The sequence below is a fragment of the Somniosus microcephalus genome, unplaced genomic scaffold (genome assembly GCF_052327205.1).
Source record: "Somniosus microcephalus isolate GS21.2 unplaced genomic scaffold, FLI_Smic_1.0 unresolved_chr4, whole genome shotgun sequence".
Lineage (NCBI taxonomy): Eukaryota > Metazoa > Chordata > Chondrichthyes > Squaliformes > Somniosidae > Somniosus > Somniosus microcephalus.
In genome coordinates this window covers 47,945,311-47,969,907 of record NW_028225182.1, presented here as the reverse complement: position 1 = coordinate 47,969,907, position 24,597 = coordinate 47,945,311, and the positions used below count along the sequence as shown (strand labels likewise).

Sequence of the window (24,597 nt, the reverse complement as noted above, 5' to 3'; positions counted from 1 at the left end):
ATCATTCAACACGATTTATTAATTTCTACCAACACCTTTGCACACAACGTCAAAATTATTATTTACTCAATTTCAATCTTCGGTCTTCCTGCTGATCCAAGTCCCACAAAATGTAACGCCGAAGGATTCAATGCCGGTTCTCGGGTGAGCTACGTCTTGGGAGTGTTCTACTGGGCATTGGCAAAGGCTTGCACCAGCAGATTGATCTGGTGAATAAGGGTCAGCGCGCCAATGATTACATCGGAATTCCTGGCAGAGGGAAGAGGAGGCAGAGAGAAGTCCGTTACAAGCCAATCCCCACAGGCAGGATCCAGTCCGTATTTTAGTCAGCAGCGGCCCATTCCACCAGCTCAGCTGGATTCTGCTCCGCGTTTTTGTGACAGGTTCACAAAGCCGGGATTGAGTTCCGAGCGGGATGAGTGCAACTCTGCCATACAGCAATATATAACGAGACATTATACAGCTGTGCCACACTGTCGGCGGGGCGGTACGGAGGGAGCGCCGCACTGTCGGAGGGGCAGTACTGAGGGAGCGCTGCACTGTCGGAGGGGCAGTACTGAGGGAGCGCCGCACTATCAGAGGGGCAGTACTGAGGGAGTGCTGCACTGTCAGAGGGGCAGTACTGAGGGAGAGCCGCACTGTCGGAGGGGCAGTACTGAGGGAGCGCCACACTGTCGGAGGGGCAGTACTGAGGGAGTGCCGCACTGTCGGAGGGGCGGTACTGAGGGAGCGCCGCACTGTCGGAGGGGCAGTACTGAGGGAGCACCGCACTGTCGGAGGGGCAGTACTGAGGGAGCGCCGCACTGTCGGAGGGGCAGTACTGAGGGAGCACCGCACTATCGGAGGGGCAGTACTGAGGGAGCACCGCACTGTCGGAGGGGCAGTACTGAGGGAGCGCCGCACTGTCGGAGGGGCAGTACTGAGGGAGCACCGCACTATCGGAGGGGCAGTACTGAGGGAGCGCCGCACTGTCGGAGGGGCAGTACTGAGGGAGCGCCGCACTGTCGGAGGGGCAGTACTGAGGGAACGCCGCACTGTCGGAGGGGCAGTACTGAGGGAACGCCGCACTGTCGGAGGGGCAGTACTGAGGGAGTGCCGCACTGTCGGAGGGGCAGTACTGAGGGAGCGCCGCACTGTCGGAGGGGCAGTACTGAGGGAACGCCGCACTGTCGGAGGAGCAGTACTGAGGGAACGCCGCACTGTCGGAGGGGCAGTACTGAGGGAGTGCCGCACTGTCGGAGGGGCAGTACTGAGGGAGCACCGCACTGTCGGAGGGGCAGTACTGAGGGAGCACCGCACTGTCGGAGGGGCAGTACTGAGGGAGCGCCGCACTGTCGGAGGGGCAGTACTGAGGGAACGCCGCACTGTCGGAGGGGCAGTACTGAGGGAGTGCCGCACTGTCGGAGGGGCGGTACTGAGGGAGCGCCGCACTGTCGTAGGTGCCATCTTTCGGATGAGACGTTAAACCGAGGCCCCGTCTGCTCTCTCAGGTGGATGTAAAAGATCCCACGGCCACTATTTCGAAGAAGAGCAGGGGAGATCTCCCCGGTGTCCTGGGCCAATATTTATCCCTCAATCAACATCACTAAAACAGATGATCCGGTCATGAGCACATTGCTGTGTGTGGGATCTTGCTTTGCGCAAATTGCCTGCCGCATTTCCGAAAGGATTCGCAAATTTCATGTCTCCCCTGAAGATTTACTTCTGGCTTATTGGAGGAACCCTGGCTGGACTGAGTTTAAAATCCAGGGCTCCAGGGCTCAACAAGATGGCTGCGGTCAACCTCATGGCCAAGACCTGCAAAGTTCAGGTTTGGACTGACAAAGAAGGAATGTTCCAGAAATTAGAAGGCAGTCAGGCCTTCTGCATTTATCTATGAGAAGCAAACAGTGGCATTTGGGCCTCTGATTAAAACCCATCAAGGCCGTTTGCACAGATAATCAACGGCTAATAGCTGCATTCAGACCTTCGTTAGCTGACTTCAACACTGTTTGGAAACGATCAACGGGGCATTAAAACAGGAATGGCCCCATCACAAGACCAGTCACACAAAGGAAAACACTTGTGGGACGTTTAAAGACCGATTAACCGGCCATCCAGGTCGATGGGCCCAGATCGGTTTCCTTTGTATAGACTTCAACACGTCCAGGTCAGACAAAGAAACAGGCTGATCTGGCGAGTGATAAGGGCTCCCAGAAAGGGGTATAAGTAATCCCTCAGGAAGCCATTTCCCTCTCTCTCTCTCTCTCGCCTGGACTCCGGTGCCCTGCCTCACCATCAAGAAGATAAAGACATCGGCAGGCAACGGGGCACGGAGCAGGCGTTCTAACATCTGAGACTGGTGAGCATAAACTTTCTGGCCCATCGCAAGACAACTTAGATAGGTGTAAAGGGTGGGAGTTAAGGGGATTGCTAAAATTGTCATTTTAGTCATTTTCCCTCGATGTGTCCGTTTCTCCTCCCCCGCTAAGTGTAATTGTGTTACATACACAGTGATTTTTCTCTGTATAGTGTTTATTTTTCTCTATTTTTAATAAACATTAGTTTTCTTTGCACCAAACCACGGGGTCTCGTTTTGTTTATATCGCTGCTCGTAATAAGTCCGGTGGTCAGAACCAGAGTGGAAGCGATTCGAACCGCACGGGGCTGGGGCAGCTCAGGTACGCCTGACTGGCCAGACACAAACCCCAAACCAAAACCCCCTACATTTCCCACATTACAACAGTGACCACACTTCAAAAGGTTCTTCATTGGCTGTAAAGCACTTTGAGACGTCTGGTGGTCGTGAAAGCCGTTGGAGAAATGCAAAGCCTTTCATTCTTTCTTTACCAATAGTTCGAAGAGAATAATCCAGCCCTTAGAAAACATAGAAGATAGGAGCAGGAGTAGGCCATTCGGCCCCTCGAGCCTGCTCGGCCATTCAATGAGATCATGGCTGATCATCCAAATTCAGTACCCTGTCCCTGCCTTCTCCCCATAGAAGGGGCATTAGAAAAAAATGTATTTTTCATTCTTTTGTTGATTAGTTATATAAATATTGCAGATGCAGGGGGGGAAAACTGCTGTTCGACTGGGTGAGGCGGTTGGCAATGCGATGACACCTCCAGGGATGTAGCCTGTTGGCAACCCTTGGTTTGTTGTGGGACTGGTGCCCTCTGTAGCCCAGACTGGGTAAGGACAGCAGGCCTCCTTCACAGATGGGTTTTTAACCACAGTCTGAGAGCTTCGTGCTCACGTTTGCTGACACCAGCTTCTTATTTCCAATTTCTTTGTAACCGTGAACTGAAAATTCTTCGCAAGAGCCGGCACAGGCTCGACGGGCCGTAATGGCCTCCTTCTGCGCTGTGCCGTTCTAGGATTCTATGAGCACTCCCGCTTGCTATCCGCAGACTGGACTGGAGCTACATGCATGTGGACACCGGATGAAGACACTTCTGGTGGTACAGTCAAACTAGGAGCAGGAGTCGGCCATTCGGCCCCTCGAGCCTGCTCCGCCATTCAATAAGATCATGGCTGATCATTGACCTCAATTCCACTCTCCCGCCCGATCCCAATATCCCTTAATTCCCCTAGAGTCCAAAAATCTATCGATCTCAGCCTTGAATATACTCAACGACGGAGCCTCCACAGCCCTCTGGGGCAGAGAATTCCAAAGATTCACCACCCTCTGAGTGAAGAAATTCCTCCTCATCTCAGTCCTAAATGGCCGACCCCTTATCCTGAGACTGTGACCCCTGGTTCTAGATTCCCCAGCCAGGGGGAAACAACCTCTCAGCACCTACCCTGTCAATCCCCTTCAGAATCTTGTATGTTTCAATGAGATCACCTCTCATTCTTCTAAACTCCAGAGAGTATCGGCCCATTCTACACAACCTCTCATCATAGGACAGTGCCATAACCCGCTGTACCTGTTTACTGCTGATTTTAACCTGAAGTTCTCGTCAATGAAAACAACAACAGCAACCTGTATTTATATAGCGCCTTTAACGTAGTAAAACGTCCCAAGGTGCTGCACAAGAGTATTTTGAGACAAGAAAAATTTAACACCGAGCCACATAAGGATAAATTAGGGCAGGTGACCAAAAGCTTGGTCAAAGAGGTAGGTTTTAAGGAGCGTCTTAAAGGAGGAGAGAGAGGTAGCGAGGCGGAGAGGTTTAGGGAGGGAATTCCAGAGCTTAGGGCCCAGGCAACAGAAGGCACGGCCACCAATGGTGGAGCGATTATAATCAGGGATGCTCAAGAGGGCAGAATTAGAGGAGCGCCGATACCTCGGGGGGTTGTGGGGCTGGAGGAGATTACAGAGATAGGAAGGGGCGAGGCCATGGAGGGATTTGAAAACAAGGATGAGAATTTTGAAATCGAGGCGCTGCTTAACCGGGAGCCAATGTAGGTCAGCGAGCACAGGGGGTGATGGGTGAACGGGACTTGGTGCGAGTTAGGACACGGGCAGCCGAGTTTTGGATGATCTCAGGTCTATGTAGGGTGGAATGTGGGAGGCCGGCCAGGAGTGCGTTGGAATGGTCAAGTCTCGAGGTAACAAAGGCATGGATGAGGGTTTCAGCAGCGGATGAGCTGAGGCAAGGGTGGAGACGGGCGATGTTACGGAGGTGGAAGTAGGCGGTCTTTGTTATGCTGCGGGTATGTGGTCGGCAAAGAGTTAAACATAAAAAAAACTGCCGTCCGCTGGGGGTGGGAGGGAGAGCACGACAAACGACATCAGGCGGGGGGGGGGGGGGGGTGGAAAAAACAAACAAATGGAAGGCCGGGGTTGGAGTTGGGATGTGCGCGTCTCGTGAGGAAGAGGATCGGGCTCGGTCCGGGGTGGGCGCGATGCCCTCTGCAGTCAAATAGCCTTCCGGCGCCGGACCACAAGCAAGGAATGGGCGCTCGGGCGGGGCAACTTGAGGGCAGGGTACACCAGCGAGAGTCCGTGCTGGGGACGGTGGGGGAGGTCGGCGGGGGGGGGGGGGCAGGAGTTTAACAAATACATAGCAAAACTTAATCTCACCTGTGGTCGCTGAAATACTTTTTCAAAGTATCGCTGAAGGCTTTGGAAGCGATTACAAATTCCTTTTTCCTCTGGTTGAGGCCCTGCGAAGGAAATAAGATCAGAAATATAGAACTGTGGGTCAGAGTAGTGGAAGAGCACCCTGGGGGTCACCATTGACCAGAAACTTAACTGGGCCAGCCACATAAACACTGTGGCAACAAGAGCAGGTCAGAGGCTGGGTATTCTGCAGCCCCCTGGTTATCGACCCCTCTGCTAAGGGAAATATATAAGAACATAAGAAATAGGAGCAGGAGTAGGCCAATCGGCCCCTCGAGCCTGCTCCGCCATTCAATAAGATCATGGCTGATCTGATCCTAACCGCCAATCTACTATCACAGAACCATCTCCTGAATCTAACAGAATTAGACACACGAAATAGGAGCAGGATCAGGCTACACGGCCCCTGGGCCCGCTCCGCTACCCTACCCTACCCACAGGGCCATGACCGATCCGAACCTAGACTCATGTCCAAATTCCTGCCCTCTCCCCGTAACCCTTAATTCCCTTTACTTCTAGGGAACTGTCTATTTCTGTTTTAAATTTATGTAATGATGTAGCTTCTACAGCTTTTTGGGGCAGCATATTCCATGGACCTACCACCCTCTGAGTGAAGTAGTTCCTCCTCATCTCAGTTTTGAAAAAGCAGCCCCTTATTCTAAGACTATGCCCCCTAGTTCTAGTTTCACCCATCATCGGGAACATTCTCCCCGCATCCACCCGATCCAACCCCTTCACAATCTTATATGTTTCAATAAGATCGCCTCTCATTCTTCTGAACTCCAATGAGTAGAGTCCCAATCTACTCAACCTCTCCTCATATGTCCATCCTCTCATCCCCGGGATTAACCAAGTGAACCTTCTTTGTACTGACTCGAGAGCAAGTATGTCTTTTCTTAAGTATGGACACCAAAACTGTATGCAGTATTCCAGGTGCGGTCTCACCAATACCTTGTACAACTGAAGCAATACCTCCCTATTTTTATATTCTATCCCCCTAGCAATGAAAGCCAACATTCCATTGGCCTTCTTAATCACTTGCTGTACCTGCATGCTAACCTTTTGAGTTTCGTGCACCAGGACCTCCAGATCCCTTTGTACTTCAGTACTTTATAGTTTCTTGCCATTAAGATAATAACTTGCTCTACGATTTTTCCTGCCAAAGTGCATAACCTCACACTTTCCAGTATTGTATTCCATCTGCCAAATCTCTGCCTACTTACTTAGCCTGTCTATGTCCCCTTGCAGGTTTTTTATGTCCTCCTCACTCACTACTTTCCCTCCCATCTTAGTATCATCTGCAAACTTTGATATGTTACACTCGGTCCCCTCCTCCAAATCGTTAATAGGTCCTTTCTATCCACTCTATCTAGGCCCCTCATGATTTTATACACCTCAATTAAATCTCCCCTCAGCCTCCTCTGTTCCAAAGAAAACAACCCCAGCCTATCCAATCGTTCCTCGTAGCTAAAATGCTCCAGTCCTGGCAACATCCATATAGGGGGTATGATTAAGAAGTTTGCAGATGATACTAAAATCGGCTGTGTGGTTGATACTGAAGAAGGAAGCTGCAGACTGCAGGAAGATATCAATAAATTGGTCAGGTGGGCAGAACAGTGGCAAATGGAATTCAATCCGGAGAAGTGTGAGATAATGCATTTGGGGAGGGCTAACAAGGAAAGGGAATACACATTAAATGGTAGGACAGTGAGTAGTGTAGAGGAACAAAGGGACCTTGGAGTGCATGTCCACAGATCCCTGAAGGTAGCAGGCCAGGTAGATAAGGTGGTTAAGAAGGCATATGGAGTGCTTGCCTTTATTAGCCATGGCATAGAATACAAGAGCAGGGGAGGTTATGCTTCAACTGTATAAAACACTGGTTAGGCCTCAGCTAGAGTACTGCGTGCAGTTCTGGTCACCACATTACAGGAAAGATGTGATTGCACTAGAGAGGGTACAGAGGAGATTTACAAGGATGTTACCAGGAGTAGAGAATCTTAGCTACGAGGAAAGACTGGATAGGCTGGGTCTGTTTTCCTTGGAACAGAGGAGGCTGAGGGGAGACTTTATTGAGGTGTACAAAATTATGAGGGGCCTGAATAGAGTGGACAGAAAGGACCTATTTCCCTTAGCAGAGGGGTCAAAAACCAGGGGGCACAGATTTAAAGTAATTGGGGGAAGGTTTAGAGGGGATTTGAGGGGAAATTTCTTCACCCAGAGGATTGTGGGGGTCTGGAACTCACTGCCTGAAAGGGTGGGAGAGGCAGAAACCCTAACCACATTTAAAAAGTACTTGGATGTGCGCTTGAAGTGCCGTAACCTGCAGGGCTACGGACCAAGAGCCGGGAAGTGGGATTAGGCTGGATATCTCTTTGTCGGCCGGCGCGGACACGAGGGGCCGAAATGGCCTCCTTCCGTGCTGTAACATTCTATGATTCCGTGAATCTATGAAATCCACACTGACGGTCCCTGATTAATCCGTGTCTTTCTAAATGAAGATTTATCCTGTCCCTCTGAATTTTTTCCAAGAATTTTCCCACCACCGAGGTTAGGCTGACTGGCCTGTAATTACTCGGTCTATCCCTTTCTCCCTTTTTAAACAACGGTACCCCGTTAGCAGTCCTCCAGTCCTCTGGCACCACACCTGTAGTCAGAGAGGATTGGAAAATGATGGTCAGAGCCTCTGATATTTCCTCTCTTATTTCTTTTAACAGTCTGGGATACATTTTATCCGGGCCTGGGGATTTATCCACTTTCAAAGATGCTAAACCCCTTAATACTTCCTCTCTCACTATGTTTATTTCATCTAATATTTCACACACCTCCTCCCTGATCGCAATGTCTGCTTCGTCCCTCTCTTTTGTGAAAACAGACGCAAATGGGGTGGTTTTGCCAATGGGGACGTGATGGAGGTGAGACTGCTGCTTGTTGGGTTGTAGTCCCGCCTCCATCGGCGTCCGGCCAACCCATGCTATTTCCCCTTGATTGACCTTGTTAAGCCCGCCCAGCGGGCTCAGCAGGCCAATTAAGGGACACCTGGTTACTGGTTTGAAAGTACATATTTGAAAGTTCTTTATCTGAATGCACGTAGCATTCGTAACAAAATGAATGAGTTAACGGCACAAATAACTACATATGGGTATGATCTTGTGGCCATTACAGAAACATGGCTGCAGGGTGACCTTGACAGGGAATTAAACATACCAGGTTATTTAACAATCAGGAAGGACAGGCAGGAAGGGAGGGGAGGTGGGGTGGCTATGTTAATAAAGGAAGGAATCACTATAATACAGAGAAATGATATTGGGTCAAAGGAGCAGGATAGTGAAACAGTTTGGGTAGAGATAAGGAATAATAAGGGGAAAAAAACACTAGTGGGCGTAGCCTATAGGCCTCCGAACAGTTGCAACTCTGTTGGACGGAGTATTAATCAGGAAATAGTTGAGGCTTGTAATAAGGGAACAGCTATAATTATGGGGGATTTTAACTATCATATTAACTGGACAAATCAAACTGGGCAGAGCAGCCTTGAGGATGAGTTCATTGAGTGTATTAGGGATGGGTTTCTTGAGCAGTATGTAACTGAACCGACCAGGGGGCAAGCAACCTTAGATTTGGTCCTGTGTAATGAGACAGGATTAATTAAAAATGTCCTAGTAAAGGATCCCCTTGGAATGAGTGACCATAACATGGTTGAATTCCATATTCAAGTAGAGGGTGAGAAGGTTGGATCTCAAACAAGCGTGCTGAGCTTGAATAAAGGAGACTATGAAGGTATGAGAGCAGAATTGATTAGAGTGCACTGGGAAAATAGATTAAAGGGTAAGACGGTACATGATCAGTGGTGTACATTTAAGGAGTTATTTTACATCTTCCAAAAAAAATATATTCCACTGAGGAAGAAAGGGTATAAAAGAAAAGATAGCCATCTGTGGCTAAGTAAAGTAATTAAGGATAGTATCCGACTAAAAACAAGGGCATATAAGGTAGCCAAATCTAGTGGGAAGATAGAAGATTGGGAAGTCTTTAAAAGACAGCAAAAAATATCTTAAAGATTGATTAAGAAAGGGAAGATAGATTATGAAAGTAAATTAGCAAAAAATATAAAAACGGATAGCAAAAGTTTCTATAGTTATATAAAAAGAAAAAGGGTGGCTAAAGTAAATGTTGGTCCCTTAGAGGATGAGACTGGGAAATTAATGGTGGGAAACATGGAGATGGCAATAACGCTGAACAAATATTTTGTATCAGTCTTTACGGTAGAGGACACTAAGAATATCCCAACACTGGACAAACAGGGGGCTCTAGGGGGAGAGGAGCTAAATACGATTAAAATCACTAAGGAAGTGGTACTTGGTAAAATAATGGGACTTAAGCTGGATAAATCCCCTGGACCTGATGGCTTACATCCTAGGGTCTTGAGGGAAGTGGCGGTAGGGATTGTGGATGCATTGGTAATAATTTTCCAAAACTCCCTGGACTCAGCAAAGGTCCCGGCAGATTGGAAAACTGCTAATGTAACACCCTTATTTAAAAAGGGTAGTAGGCAGAAGGCTGGAAACTATAGACCTGTTAGCCTAACATCTGTGGTTGGTAAAATGTTAGAGTCCATTATTAAGGAGACAGTAATGGGACATTTGGATAAACATAATTTAATAGGACAAACTCAGCATGGTTTCATGAAGGGGAAGTCATGTTTGACAAATTTGCTTGAGTTCTTTGAGGAAGTAACATACAGGGTGGATAAAGGAGAACCAGTGGGCGTAGTGTATTTAGACTTCCAAAAGGCATTTGACAAGGTGCCACACAAAAGATTATTGCTCAAGATAAAAAATAACGGGATTGGGGGTAATATTCTGGCGTGGGTGGAGAATTGGCTCTCTAAGAGAAAGCAGAGAGTTGGGATAAATGGTTCATTCTCAGACTGGCAATCAGTAACTAGTGGTGTTCCGCAGGGGTCAGTGCTGGGTCCCCAACTCTTTACAATCTATATTAACAATTTGGAGGAGGGGACCGAGTGTAACATATCAAAGTTTGCAGATGATGGGCAGCACGGTGGCATAGTGGTTAGCACTGTTGCCTCACAGCGCCAGGGGCCCGGGTTCAAATCCGGCCTCGGGTGACTGTCTGTGTGGAGTTTGCACATTCTCCCCGTGTTTGTGTGGGTTTCCTCCGGGTGCTCCGGTTTCCTCCCACAGTCCAAAGATGTGCGGGTTAGGTTGATTGGCCATGATAAAAAAAATTGGCCCTTAGTGTTAGGGGGGATTAAATACATGGGGTTACGGGGTTACGGGGATAGGGCTTGGGTGGGATGGCTGTCGGTGTAGGGACCGGGTGCTAGGGTTTGGATGATCAGCCATGATCTCGTTGAATGGCGGAGCAGGCTCAAAGGGCCGAATGGCCTACTCCTGCTTCTATCTTCTATGTTTCTATATGATACTAAGATGGGAGGGAAAGTAGTGAGTGAGGAGGACATAAAAAACCTGCAAAGTGACATAGACAGGCTAAGTAAGTGGGCAGAGATTTGGCAGATGGAATACAATACTGGAAAGTGTGAGGTTATGCACTTTGGCAGGAAATATCATAGAGCAAGTTATTATCTTAATGGCAAGAAACTGGAAAGTACTGTAGTACAAAGGGATCTGGGGGTCCTGGTGCACGAAACTCAAAAAGTTAGTATGCAGGTGCAGCAAGTGATCAAGAAGGCCAATGGAATGTTGGCTTTTATTGCTAGGGGGATAGAATATAAAAACAGGGAGGTATTGCTGCAGTTCTACAAGGTATTGGTGAGACCGCACCTGGAATACTGCATACAGTTTTGGTGTCCATACTTAAGAAAAGACATACTTGCTCTCGAGTCAGTACAAAGAAGGTTCACTCGGTTAATCCCGGGGATGAGGGGGTGGTCATATGAGGAGAGGTTGAGTAGATTGGGACTCTACTCATTGGAGTTCAGAAGAATGAGAGGCGATCTTATTGAAACATATAAGATTGTGAAGGGGCTTGATCAGGTGGATGCGGTGAGGATGTTCCCAATGATGGGTGAAACTAGAGCTAGGGGGCATAATCTTAAAATAAGGGGCTGCTCTTTCAAAACTGAGATGAGGAGAAACTTCTTCACTCAGAGGGTGGTAGGTTTGTGGAATTTGCTGCCCCAGAAAGCTGTGGAAGCTACATCATTAAATACATTTAAAACAGAAATAGATAGTTTCCTAGAAGTAAAGGGAATTAAGGGTTACGGGGAGCGGGCAGGAAATTGGACATGAGTCTAGGTTCGGAATGGTCATGGCCCTGTGGGTAGTGGAGCGGGCCCAGGGGCCGTGTAGCCTGGTTCTGTTCCTACTTCTTGTGTTCTAATTCTGTGTTAGATTTCAGGAGATGGTTTTATTCCTGTTCTTGGCTGGGGTGGAGATCGCCTTTACAGAAGGTAAGTACTGTAGAAAATATAGGGACAGAGTGATCTCCTGGACGAGTTTCGATCGCCTAGATGGGTCGGAGAGGAATTTCCCAGATTTTTTCTCCCAAATTGGCCATTGGGTTTTTTATCTGGTTTTTCGCCTCTCCCGGGAGATCACATGGGTTCGGGTGGGATGGAGAGTGATAGAAGGTTTGAGGTTAGGATCAGATCAGCCATGATCTTATTGAATGGTGGAGCAGGCTCGAGGGGCCGATTGGCCTACTCCTGCTCCTATTTCTTATGTTCTTATGTTCTTATGTGACGTCAGCGATTGACAATTCATCTGTCAAGAGCTTTTGACAGATGAATTGTCATCGTTTGAGAGCTCTGTGAAGCTGTCAATCACTGACAATCCGTCCTCTAAGTTGAGACCTGGGACACAGGCTCACTTAGAGATCTCTCCTGAGCAGGAAGCAGAAGGCTGATGCATTGGAGAGTGCAGCAGCCATTCTGCTCTCTCTGCCGGTGAGATGAGGGACTCCCGAGACCTGAAGGGATGAAGCCTGGAGGAAGAAGCAAAGGTAAGTAAAGCTTTTAAAACACTCAACACTGACCTCACACACTTACCTCTGCACACATGCACCCATCACTCACCTGCACATCTCGGCCCCTCCGACCTCCCGCAGACCCACGGCCCGCCTTGCTGACCCTGGCGAGGTTCGGAGCCGTCAGGAAGCCCGCGCTTTAGGTGGCAAAATAGGAATCATCGAAAAAAACTGCCTGTTAATTGGCACTAATCCCCTTCCCGACTCGAGGAGGCGGCTCCCAGCGCGGGTCGGGTACCCACCTCCTGGGAAGATGGCACAGAGGCGGGTTGGGTTAGGGTTAGGGTTCTGCCTCTGCCATTTTCCCAGCAGTCCCACCTCCAAACCCGCCTCCCCAGGGCTGGCAAGATCGCGCCCAAAGTGTTCATTAAGAACCACACCCACGTCTTCCGCCTCCACACACAGGTTACCCTTTATGACCCCTGATAGGCCCGACTCGTACTTTAGTGATCCTCTTGCTCTTAATGCCAGCGAGTCCTATTGGACAAGACTGCAATACAATCATTTGTAACACTTTGATTTGTAATAGGAAACTCTCGATTTATCGGCACCTAAATAATCGGAAATCTCAGTTAACCGGCAAAATTCAGGAGTAGGTTAAGGTAAGTTTTACTTCATATTACTGGCCTTCCTCGATCTGTGGCTGTGCAATCGGGTGTGGCTGCAGCTGTTGCTAAGCAACAGGGACGCTTGGATATTGTGGCCATTGTTCTGCACCTGTTGCTAAGCAACAGGGTTTGTTGCTGTATACGAAGCTCTCAGCTCTCCATATCTTTTACTATAGCACTCAGTTATCCGGAATTTTTGATGAACCAGCAACACGCCGGTCCCGTCGGTGCCGGATTAAAAAGAGTTTCCTGTATTTTTTGGCACGGTAATCCACTGATTCGTAATATATCACCTGACGGGTCTCTGGGGGAAATTTCTTGATCAGATCAGAAACCTTGTTCAACATATTCTTGATGGCTAAAGCTGACTCCCTGTAGGAAACAATCGGAACACATTAATTGGCTTAGCATTAGCAGCAGATCAGAAAGGAAGGGTTTGCATTTCTATAGCGCCTTTCACGACCTCCGGACGGTCCAAAGCACTTCACGGGCGACAGCCATTGCAGCGTCAGAAACGCAGCAGTCAAGGTGCGCACAGCAGGATCCCACAAGCAGCAAAGTCGCCTTATGTCGAGCCGCTCCGCCGACCAGTGCGATCGCAGTGTGGTTCCCTCCAAGATTCAGAGCCCTGCGGTGGGTGCGCACACGGGCGGGTAGCGTTCAATGCCTGACCCACACACGCTCATGAGGAAACCGAGCCACGCGCAATCGAGTAAGGCATCACTGACTGACGGACCACCATGACGCGCCACCCTGACTGAGGGACTACCCTGACTGAGCGACCCTGACTGAGGGACCACCCTGACTGACCGACCCTGACTGACCGACCCTGACTGACCGACCCTGACTGACCGACCCTGACTGACTGACCGACCCTGACTGACCGACCCTGACTGAGGGACCACCCTGACTGACCGAATGACCCTGACTGACCGACCGACCCTGGTGAACGACCCTGATTGACCGACCCTGACTGACCGACCCTGACTGACCGACCCTGACTGTCTGACGGACCCTGACTGATGGACCCTGGTGACCGACCCTGATAGACCGACCCTGACTGACCGACCCTGACTGACCGACCCTGACTGACCGACACTGACTGACCGACACTGACTGACCGAAACTGACTGACCGACACTGACTGACCGACACTGACTGATCGACCCTGACTGACCGAAACTGACTGACGGACCCTGACTGACTGAACCTGACTGACCCTGACTGACCGACCCTGACTGACCAACCCTGACTGATGGAGACTGACTGACCGACCCTGACTGACCGACCGACCCTGACAAACGGACCACCCTGACTGACGGACCCTGACTGACAGACACTGACCGACCCTGACTGACAGATACTAACTGGCCGACCCTGACTGACCGACCACCCTGACTGACCGACCACCCTGACTGACCGACCACCCTGACTGACCGACCACTCTGACTGACCACCCTGACTGACCGACCCTGACTGACCGACCGACCATGACTGACAGACACTGACTGACCGACCCTGACTGACCGACCCTGACTGACCGACCCTGACTGACCGACCCTGACTGACCGACCGACCATGACTGACAGACACTGACTGACCGACCCTGACTGACCGACCCTGACTGACCAACCCTGACTGACCGAACGACCCTGACTGACCGACCCTAACTGACTGACCGACCCTGGTGACCGACCCTGATTGACCGACCCTGACTGACCGACCCTGACGGACCGACACTGACTGACCGACCCTGACTGACCGACACTGACTGACCGACCCTGACTGATCGACCCTGACTGACCGACCCTGACTGACCGAAACTGACTGACGGACCCTGACTGACTGAACCTGACTGACCCTGACTGACCAACCCTGACTGACCGACCCTGACTGACCGACCCTGACTGACCCTGACTGACCGAAACTGACTGACGGACCCTGACTGACTGAACCTGACTGAACCTGACTGACCCTGACTGACCGACCCTGGCTGACCCTGACTGACCGACCCTGACTGACGGACCCTGACTGACCGACCCTGACCGGCCACCCTGACTGACCGACCCTGACTGACCGACCCTGACTGACCAACCCTGACTGACCCTAACCCTGACTGACCGACCCTGGCTGACCCTGACTGACCGACCCTGGCTGACCGACCCTGACTGACCAACCCTGACTGACCCTAACCCTGACTGACCGACCCTGGCTGACCCTGACTGACCGACCCTGACTGACCGACTCTGACTGACCGACCCTGACTGACCGACACTGACTGACCCACCCTGACTGACCGACCACCCTGGCCGACCCTGACTGACCGACCCTGACTGACCGACCCTGACTGACTGACCCTGACTGACTGACCCTGACTGACTGACTGACCCTGACTGACTGACTGACCCTGACTGACCGACTGACCCTGACTGACCGACCCTGACTGACCGACCCCGACTGACCGACCCCGACTGACCGACCCCGACTGACCGACCCCGACTGACCGACCCCGACTGACCGACCCCGACTGACCGACCCTGACTGACCGACCCTGACTGACCCTGACTGACCGACCCTGACTGGCTGACCACCCTGACTGACCGACCACCCTGGCCGACCCTGACTGACTGTGACTGACCGACCCTGACTGACCGACCCTGACTGACCGACCCTGACTGACCGACCCTGACTGACCCTGACTGACCGACCCTGACTGACCGACCCTGACTGACCGACCCTGACTGACCGACCCTGACTGACCCTGACTGACCGACCCTGACTGGCCGACCACCCTGACTGACCGACCACCCTGGCCGACCCTGACTGACTGTGACTGACCGACCCTGACTGACCGACCCTGACTGACCGACCCTGACTGACAGACCCTGACTGGCCCTGACTGACTGGCCCTGACTGACTGACTGACCCTGACTGACAGACCCTGACTGGCCCTGACTGACTGGCCCTGACTGACTGACTGACCCTGACTGACAGACCCTGACTGGCCCTGACTGACTGGCCCTGACTGACTGACCCTGACTGACCGACCCTGACTGACCGACCCCGACTGACCGACCCTGACCGACCACCCTGACTGACCGACCACCCTGACTGACCGACCACCCTGACTGACAGACACTGACCGACCCTGACTGACCGACCCTGACTGACCGACCCTGACTGACCGACCCTGACTGACCGACCCTGACTGACCGACCCCGACTGACCGACCCCGACTGACCGACCACCCTGACTGACCGACCACCCTGACTGACCGACCACCCTGACTGACCGACCACCATGACTGACCGACCACCCTGACTGACCGACCATGACTGACCGACCCTGACTGACCGACCCTGACTGACCGACCCTGACTGACCGACCCTGACTGACCGACCCCGACTGACCGACCCCGACTGACCGACCACCCTGACTGACCGACCACCCTGACTGACCGACCACCCTGACTGACAGACACTGACCGACCATGACTGACAGACCCTGACTGACCGACCCTGACTGACCGACCCTGACTGACAGACACTGACTGACCGACCCTGACTGACCCTGACTGACCGACCACCCTGACTGACCGACCACCCTGACTGACCGACCACCCTGACCGACCCTGAGACTGACCTGATGGTCTCCATGAACTGCTTCCTGTTGTTGATGTTATCCGCAATCTCACTCAGGATATTCCTCAGTGCCAGTCCTTTCTCTCTCAGTTCTGATAAATCTTTGTCTTCTACGTCCTGGTCTAAAGGCCCTAGATAAATGAAACATGACAGGGTCACGCTGGGTATCCTTCCCACCTGTTTACAGCATTTACCAGTGAGTAGGCAATTCAACAAAGAGACCAGGCATCATTCAACACCGGAGACAGGGCACCAGGGACATAAGAATATTAGAATTCAGAGCAGGAGTAGGCCATTCGGCCCTTCGAGCCTGCTCCGCCATTCAATGCGATCATGGCTGATCATCCAAACTCAGTACCCTGTCCCTGCTTTCTCCCTATATCCCTTGATCCCTTTGGCCTTAAGAAATATATCCAACTCCTTCTTGAATATAAATGATCTAGACGAGGGAACTAGATGTAATATCTCCAAGTTTGCAGACGACACAAAGCTGGGGTCCAAGGACCGATCCCTGCGGTACCCCACTAGTCACTGCCTGCCACTCGGAAAAAGACCCGTTTATTCCAACTCTTTGCTTCCTGCCTGCCAACCAGATCTCTATCCAAGTCAGTACCTTGCCCCCAATCCCATGTGCTTTAACTTTGCACGCAAATCTCTTATGCGGGACCTTATCGAAAGCCTTCTGAAAGTCCAAATACACCACATCCACTGGTTCTCCCTTATCTATTCTACCAGTTACATCCTCAAAAACTTCCAGTAGGTTAGTCAAGCACGATTTACCTTCTGTAAATCCATGTTGACTTTGTCCGATCCTGTCACTGTTTTCCAAGTGCTCTGCTATTACATCTTTTATAATGGACTCTAGCATTTTCCCCACTACCGATGTCAGGCCTACCGGTTTATAATTCCCCGTTTTCTCTCTACCACCTTTTTCAAATAGTGGGGTTACATTAGCGACCCTCCAATCCATGGGAACTGTTCCAGAGTCTATCAAGTTCTGGAAGATGACCAGCAATGCATCTACTATTTCTAGGGCCACTTCCTTAAGTACCCTAGGATGTAGATTATCAGGCCCTGGGGATTTATCGGCCTTCAATCCCGTCAATTTCCCTAACACCATTTCCCTACAAATACTGGCTGATCATGGCTGATCTTTGACCTCAACTCCACTTTCCCAGCCGATCCCCATATCCCTTGATTCCCCTAGAATCCAAAAATCTAATGTACTCAACCACTCAGCCTCCACGTCCCTCTGAGGTTGAGAATTCCAAAGATTCGCATCCCTCTGAGTGAAGAAATTCCTCCTCAATCTCGGTCCTAAATGGCCGACCCCTTATCCTGAGGCAGGGCACCAATGGTCTGTTCTCACCCTTAAGTTCACATTGTTGACTTATTTGGGTAACATGTCAGCCATTTTGTGCGCTGCCAAGTCCCACAAACAACAATCAGCTGTTTGGCCGGTTAATATGTTTTTGGTTGAGGGGTAAGTATTAGCCAGGACTCCAGGGAAGAACTCCCCCTGCTCTTTACAAAGCTGGGTGGGAAAGCAAGTTGTGCAGAGGACTCAAGGAATCTGCAAAGGGATGTTATCCACTTAAATGCGAGGTTATCCACTTTGGTGGCAAAAACAGGAAGGCAGATTATTATCTGAATGGCAATAGATTGGGAGAAGGGGAAGTGCAACAAGACCTGGGTGTCCTTGTGCACCAGTCGCTGAAGGTAAGCATGCAGGTGCAGCAGGCGGTTCAGAAGGCAAATGGTATGTTGGCCTTCATAGCGAGAGGGTTTGAGTACAGGAACAAGGATGTCTTGCTGCAGTTGTACAGGGCCTTGGTGAGACCACACCTTGAGTATTGTGTGCAGTTTTGGTCGTCTTATCTGAGGAAGGATGTTCTTGCCATGGAGGGAGTGCAGCGAAGATTCACCAGACTGATACCTGGGATGGCAGGAATGACGTATGAGGAGAAATTGGGTCGATTGGGCTTATGCTCGCTGGAGTTTAGAAGAATGAGAGGGGATCTTACTGAAACTTATAAAATTCTAACAGGACTAGACAGACTAGATGCAGGGAGGATGTTCCCGATGGTCGGGGAGTCCAGAACCAGGGGTCACAGTCTAAGGATAAGGGGTAAACCATTTAGGACAGAGATGAGGAGGAATTTCTTCACCCAGAGAGTGGTGAACCTGTGGAATTCTCTACCACAGAAGGCAGTGGAGGCCAATTCATTAAATATATTCAAGAAGGAGTTGGATATATTTTTTAAGGCTAAAGGGATCAAGGGATATGGGGAGAAAGCAGGGACAGGGTAGTGAATTTGGATGATCAGCCATGATCTCATTGAATGGCGGAGCAGGCTCGAGGGGCCGAATGGCCTACTCCTGCTCCTATCTTCTTTATAGACAGGCTAGGTGAGTGGGCAAACATTTGTCAGATGGAGTATAATGTGGGAAAGTGCGAGGTTATCCACTTTGGCAGGAAAAATAAAAAAGCAAATTATTATTTAAATGGAGAGAGATTACAAAATACTACAGTTCAGAGGGACCTGGGGGTCCTTGCGCATGAAACACAAAAAGTTAGCATGTAGGTACAGCAAGTAATCAAAAAGGCAAATGGAATGTTGGCCTTTATTGCAAGGGGGTTGGAGTATAAAAGTAGGGAAGTCCTGCTACAACTGTACAGGGTATTGGTGAGACCACACCTGGAGTACTGCGTACAGTTTTGGTCTCCTTATTTAAGGAAGGATATACTTGCATTGGAGGCAGTTCAGAGACGATTCACTGGGTTAATTCCAGAGATGAGGGGGTTGACTTATGAGGAAAGGTTGAGCAGGTTGGGCCTATACTCATTGGAGTTTAGAAAAATGAGAGGCGATCTTATTGAAACATATAAGATACTGAGGGGGCTCGACAAGGTAGACGCAGAGAGGATGTTTCCCCTCGTGGGGAAATCTAGAACTCGGGGGCACAGTCTCAGAATAAAGGGCCGCCCTTTTAGAACTGAGATGAGGAGGAATTTCTTCTCTGAGGGTCGTAAATCTGTGGAATTCTCTGCCCCAGAGAGCCGTGGAGGCTGGGTCATTAAATACATTTAAGGTGGAGATAGAGAGATTTTTGCAAGATAAGGGAGTGAAGGGTTATGGGGAGTGGGCAGGGAAGTGGCTTTGAGCCCAAGATCAGCCATGATCTTATTGAATGGCGGAGCAGGCTCGAGGGGCCAAGTGGCCTATTCCTGCTCCTATTTATTATGTTCTTCTTCCAATAGTGCCGTGGTATCTTTCTACGCCCACATCTCATCTGAAAGATGGCAAACATCTCGTACTGTAAGAGCTAGATCAGCCTGGGTTACATGGTTACGTCCTGCAGCGGGGCTGGCACCCACAACCTTCTGACTCGGAGGCCAGAGAGCTTCCCACTGGGCCAGAGCTGGAGAGAGCAGATTGTAGGTGGTCAGTGGGAGGAGCAGGCTTGATGGGCCCAATGGCCTTTTCTTGCTCCGTGCCTGGTGTTCCTGCTGTGAGGTGACAGTGAGCCGAGGTCATGACCAGCCCGTCCAGTGAGTGCAAACATAACCGTACCCCTGGCGTCCAGCCCAGACATGCGGAGCAGGGCATCCGTGTAGCTAACGTCCACATCTACGGTCTCCTGTTCCAGGATTTTCAGGATGAGGTCCTGGCAAAGGCCTGGGTTCTTCATCTCGGCCTTGATTCAACACACAAAACAGCGCCAATCAACCACATTCTGTCACAAAACAACAGCAATAAATATTCTCATAATGTTCTCTGTTTTTTCTTTAGGGGAAAAATAACTTATTGAGAAGGGAACCTCAGAGGCCTGGGAGTGAGGTAGAGAGAGAGAGAGGCCTGGGAGTGAGGTAGAGAGAGAGAGAGGCCTGGGAGTGAGGTAGAGAGAGAGAGAGGCCTGGAGTGAGGTAGAGAGAGAGAGAGGCCTGGGAGTGAGGTAGAGAGAGAGAGAGGCCTGGGAGTGAGGTAGAGAGAGAGAGAGGCCTGGGAGTGAGGTAGAGAGAGAGAGAGGCCTGGGAGTGAGGTAGAGAGAGAGAGAGGCCTGGGAGTGAGGTAGAGAGAGAGAGAGGCCTGGGAGTGAGGTAGAGAGAGAGAGAGGCCTGGGAGTGAGGTAGAGAGAGAGAGAGGCCTGGGAGTGAGGTAGAGAGAGAGAGAGAGGCCTGGGAGTGAGGTAGAGAGAGAGAGAGGCCTGGGAGTGAGGTAGAGAGAGAGAGAGGCCTGGAGTGAGGTAGAGAGAGAGAGAGGCCTGGAGTGAGGTAGAGAGAGAGAGAGGCCTGGGAGTGAGGTAGAGAGAGAGAGAGGCCTGGGAGTGAGGTAGAGAGAGAGAGAGGCCTGGGAGTGAGGTAGAGAGAGAGAGAGGCCTGGGAGTGAGGTAGAGAGAGAGAGAGAGGCCTGGGAGTGAGGTAGAGAGAGAGAGAGAGAGGCCTGGGAGTGAGGTAGAGAGAGAGAGAGAGAGGCCTGGGAGTGAGGTAGAGAGAGAGAGAGAGGCCTGGGAGTGAGGTAGAGAGAGAGAGAGAGGCCTGGGAGTGAGGTAGAGAGAGAGAGAGGCCTGGGAGTGAGGTAGAGAGAGAGAGAGGCCTGGGAGTGAGGTAGAGAGAGAGAGAGGCCTGGGAGTGAGGTAGAGAGAGAGAGAGGCCTGGGAGTGAGGTAGAGAGAGAGAGAGGCCTGGGAGTGAGGTAGAGAGAGAGAGAGGCCTGGGAGTGAGGTAGAGAGAGAGAGAGAGGGGCCTGGGAGTGAGGTAGAGAGAGAGAGAGAGGGGCCTGGGAGTGAGGTAGAGAGAGAGAGAGGCCTGGAGTGAGGTAGAGAGAGAGGGGCCTGAAGTGAGGTAGAGAGAGAGAGGCCTGGAGTGAGGTAGAGAGAGCGGGGCCTGGGAGTGAGGTAGAGAGAGCGGGGCCTGGGAGTGAGGTAGAGAGAGAGGGGCCTGGGAGTGAGGTAGAGAGAGAGAGGCCTGGGAGTGAGGTAGAGAGAGAGAGAGGCCTGGGAGTGAGGTAGGGATAGAGGCCTGGGAGTGTGGTAGAGACAGAGAGAGGCCTGGGAGTGAGGTAGGGATAGAGGCCTGGGAGTGTGGTAGAGACAGAGAGGCCTGGGGGTGAGGTAGAGAGAGGGAGGCCTGGGAGTGAGGTAGAGAGAGGGAGGCCTGGGAGTGAGGTGGGGATAGAGGCCTGGCAGTGAGTAGAGAGAGAGAGGGGCCTGGAAGTGAGGTATAGAGAGCGGGGCCTGGAGTGAGGTAGAGAGGAGCGGGGCCTGGGAGTGAGGTAGAGAGAGAGGGGCCTGGGAGTGAGGTAGAGAGAGAGAGGCCTGGGAGTGAGGTAGGATAGAGGCCTGGGAGTGAGGTAGAGAGAGGGAGGCCTGGGAGTGAGGTGGGATAGAGGCCTGGCAGTGAGGTAGAGAGAGAGAGGGGCCTGGGAGTGAGGTAGAGAGAGAGGGGGCCTGGGAGTGAGATAGAGAGAGAGAGAGGCCTGGGAGTGAGGTAGAGAGAGAGGCCAGGAGTGAGTAGAGAGAGAGGCCTGGAGTGAGGTAGAGAGGGGCCTGGGAGTGAGGTAGAGAGAGAGAGGCCTGGAGTGAGGTAGGGATAGAGGGCCTGGGAGTGAGGTAGAGAGAGAGAGGCCTGGGAGTGAGGTAGAGAGAGAGGGGCCTGGGAGTGAGGTAGAGAGAGAGAGGCCTGGGAGTGAGGTAGGATAGAGGCCTGGGAGTGAGGTAGGATAGAGGCCTGGAGTGAGGTAGAGAGAGAGAGGCCTGGGAGTGAGGTAGAGAGAGAGGGGCCTGGAGTGAGGTAGAGAGAGAGAGGCCTGGGAGTGAGGTAGAGAGAGAGAGAGAGAGAGAGCCTGGGAGTGAGGTAGAGAGAGAGGCCTGGGATTGAGGTAGAGAGAGAGAGAGAGGCCTGGGAGTGAGGTAGAGAGAGAGAGAGGCCTGGGAGTGAGGTAGAGAGAGAGAGAGGCCTGGGAGTGAGGTAGAGAGAGAGGGGCCTGGGAGTGAGTAGAGAGAGAGAGGCCTGGGAGTGAGGTAGGAATAGAGGCCTGAGAGTGAGGTAGGAATAGAGGCCTGGGAGTGAGGTAGAGAGAGAGGGGCCTGGGAGTGAGGTAGAGAGAGAGGGGCCTGGGAGTGAGGTAGAGTGGGAGGGGCCTGGGAGTGAGGTAGAGAGAGAGAGAGAGGGGCCTGGGAGTGAGGTAGAGAGAGAGAGAGAGAGAGAGGCCTGGGAGTGAGGTAGAGAGAGAGAGAGGCCTGGGAGTGAGGTAGAGAGAGAGAGAGGCCTGGGAGTGAGGTAGAGAGAGAGGCCTGGGAGTGAGGTAGAGAGAGAGAGAGGCCTGGGAGTGAGGTAGAGAGAGAGAGAGGCCTGGGAGTGAGGTAGAGAGAGAGGCCTGGGAGTGAGGTAGAGAGAGAGAGAGGCCTGGGAGTGAGGTAGAGAGAGAGAGAGGCCTGGGAGTGAGGTAGAGAGAGAGAGAGGCCTGGGAGTGAGGTAGAGAGAGAGAGGCCTGGGAGTGAGGTAAAGAGAGAGAGAGAGGCCTGGGAGTGAGGTAGAGAGAGAGAGGCCTGGAGTGAGGTAAAGAGAGAGAGAGAGGCCTGGGAGTGAGGTAGAGAGAGAGAGAGGCCTGGGAGTGAGGTAGAGAGAGAGAGAGGCCTGGGAGTGAGGTAGAGAGAGAGAGAGGCCTGGGAGTGAGGTAGAGAGAGAGAGGGGCCTGGAGTGAGGTAGAGAGAGAGAGAGAGGCCTGGGAGTGAGGTAGAGAGAGAGAGAGAGAGAGAGAGGGCCTGGGAGTGAGGTAGAGAGAGAGGGGCCTGGGAGTGAGGTAGAGAAAGAGAGAGGGGCCTGGGAGTGAGGTAGAGAGAGAGGGGCCTGGGAGTGAGGTAGAGAGAGAGAGAGGCCTGGGAGTGAGGTAGAGAGAGAGAGAGGCCTGGGAGTGAGGTAGAGAGAGAGAGAGAGGCCTGGGAGTGAGGTAGAGAGAGAGAGGCCTGGGAGTGAGGTAGAGAGAGGCCTGGGAGTGAGGTAGAGAGAGAGAGAGGCCTGAGGTAGAGAGAGAGAGAGAGAGGCCTGGGAGTGAGGTAGAGAGAGAGAGGCTTGGGAGTGATGTAGAGAGAGAGGTGGGCCTGGGAGTGATGTAGAGAGAGAGGGGGGCCTGGAGTGAGGTAGAGAGAGAGAGGCCTGGGAGTGAGGTAGAGAGAGAGGGGGCCTGGGAGTGAGGTAGAGAGAGAGAGAGGCCTGGGAGTGAGGTAGAGAGAGAGAGAGAGAGAAGCCTGGGAGTGAGGTAGAGAGAGAGAGGCCTGGGAGTGAGGTAGAGAGAGAGCGGGCCTGGGAGTGAGGTAGAGAGAGAGAGAGAGGGGACTGGAGTGAGGTAGAGAGAGGGCTGGGAGTGAGGTGTATTGATTTCTTTGTGGGTTCAATAATGAGTCATTTATGAAGAGAATGAGTTTTAATCTAAAGTCTATTCAACTCTTTTTAACAGCCTTTACAGAACACACTGTGGTGTGATGCATCTAGAATGAAACTAATACTCTCTGCCTTGCTTCTCTCGGTCACATGACCTCTGCTGGTCAGGCATAAGTAATCAATACCTGCAATCATGCTATTAAGGCATCATAATCGAACAGGCAAATAACATCACTATTTGCTGACATCATTACATGCGGTAGAGAGAGAGAGGCCTGGGAGTGAGGTAGAGAGAGAGAGAGGCCTGGGAGTGAGGTAGAGAGAGAGAGAGGCCTGGGAGTGAGGTGAAGCGAGAGAGGCCTGGGAGTGAGGGAGAGAGAGAGAGAGGCCTGGGAGTGAGGTGAAGAGAGAGAGGCCTGGGAGTGAGGGAGAGAGAGAGAGAGGCTGGGAGGAGGTGAAGAGAGAGAGGCCTGGGAGTGAGGGAGAGAGAGAGAGGGGCCTGGGAGTGAGGGAGAGAGAGAGAGAGAGGGGCCTGGGAGTGAGGAGAGAGAGAGAGAGGCCTGGGAGTGAGGAGAGAGAGAGAGAGAGAGAGGCCTGGGAGTGAGGGAGAGAGAGGAGAGAGAGAGAGGGGCCTGGGAGTGAGGGAGAGAGAGAGAGAGAGAGAGGGGCCTGGGAGTGAGGGAGAGAGAGAGAGAGAGAGGGGCCTGGAGGTGAGGGAGAGAGAGAGAGAGAGAGGGGCCTGGGAGTGAGGGAGAGAGAGAGAGAGAGAGGGGCCTGGAGTGAGGGAGAGAGAGAGAGAGAGAGGGGCCTGGGAGTGAGGGAGAGAGAGAGAGAGAGAGGGGCCTGGGAGTGAGGGAGAGAGAGAGAGAGAGAGGGGCCTGGGAGTGAGGGAGAGAGAGAGAGAGAGAGGGGCCTG

At 51.9% G+C, this 24,597-nt stretch overlaps 2 protein-coding genes across 8 annotated transcripts in view; both read right to left on the bottom strand.

Moving 5' to 3' along the window:
• On the bottom strand, positions 1–20,020 carry LOC147091039 (programmed cell death protein 10-like). The gene is made up of 5 exons (XM_085977470.1): positions 19,874–20,020; positions 16,300–16,429; positions 12,951–13,029; positions 5,009–5,091; positions 1–249 (listed from the first exon to the last, which is right to left on the bottom strand). The coding sequence occupies exons 1-5, from the start codon at positions 19,989–19,991 to the stop codon at positions 168–170; spliced, it is 492 nt and encodes a 163-aa protein (XP_085833596.1). The 5' UTR covers positions 19,992–20,020; the 3' UTR covers positions 1–167.
• Positions 1–24,597, bottom strand: part of mblac1 (metallo-beta-lactamase domain containing 1) — a 420,822-nt gene that overhangs the window by 15,265 nt on the left and 380,960 nt on the right. The window lies entirely within an intron of this gene.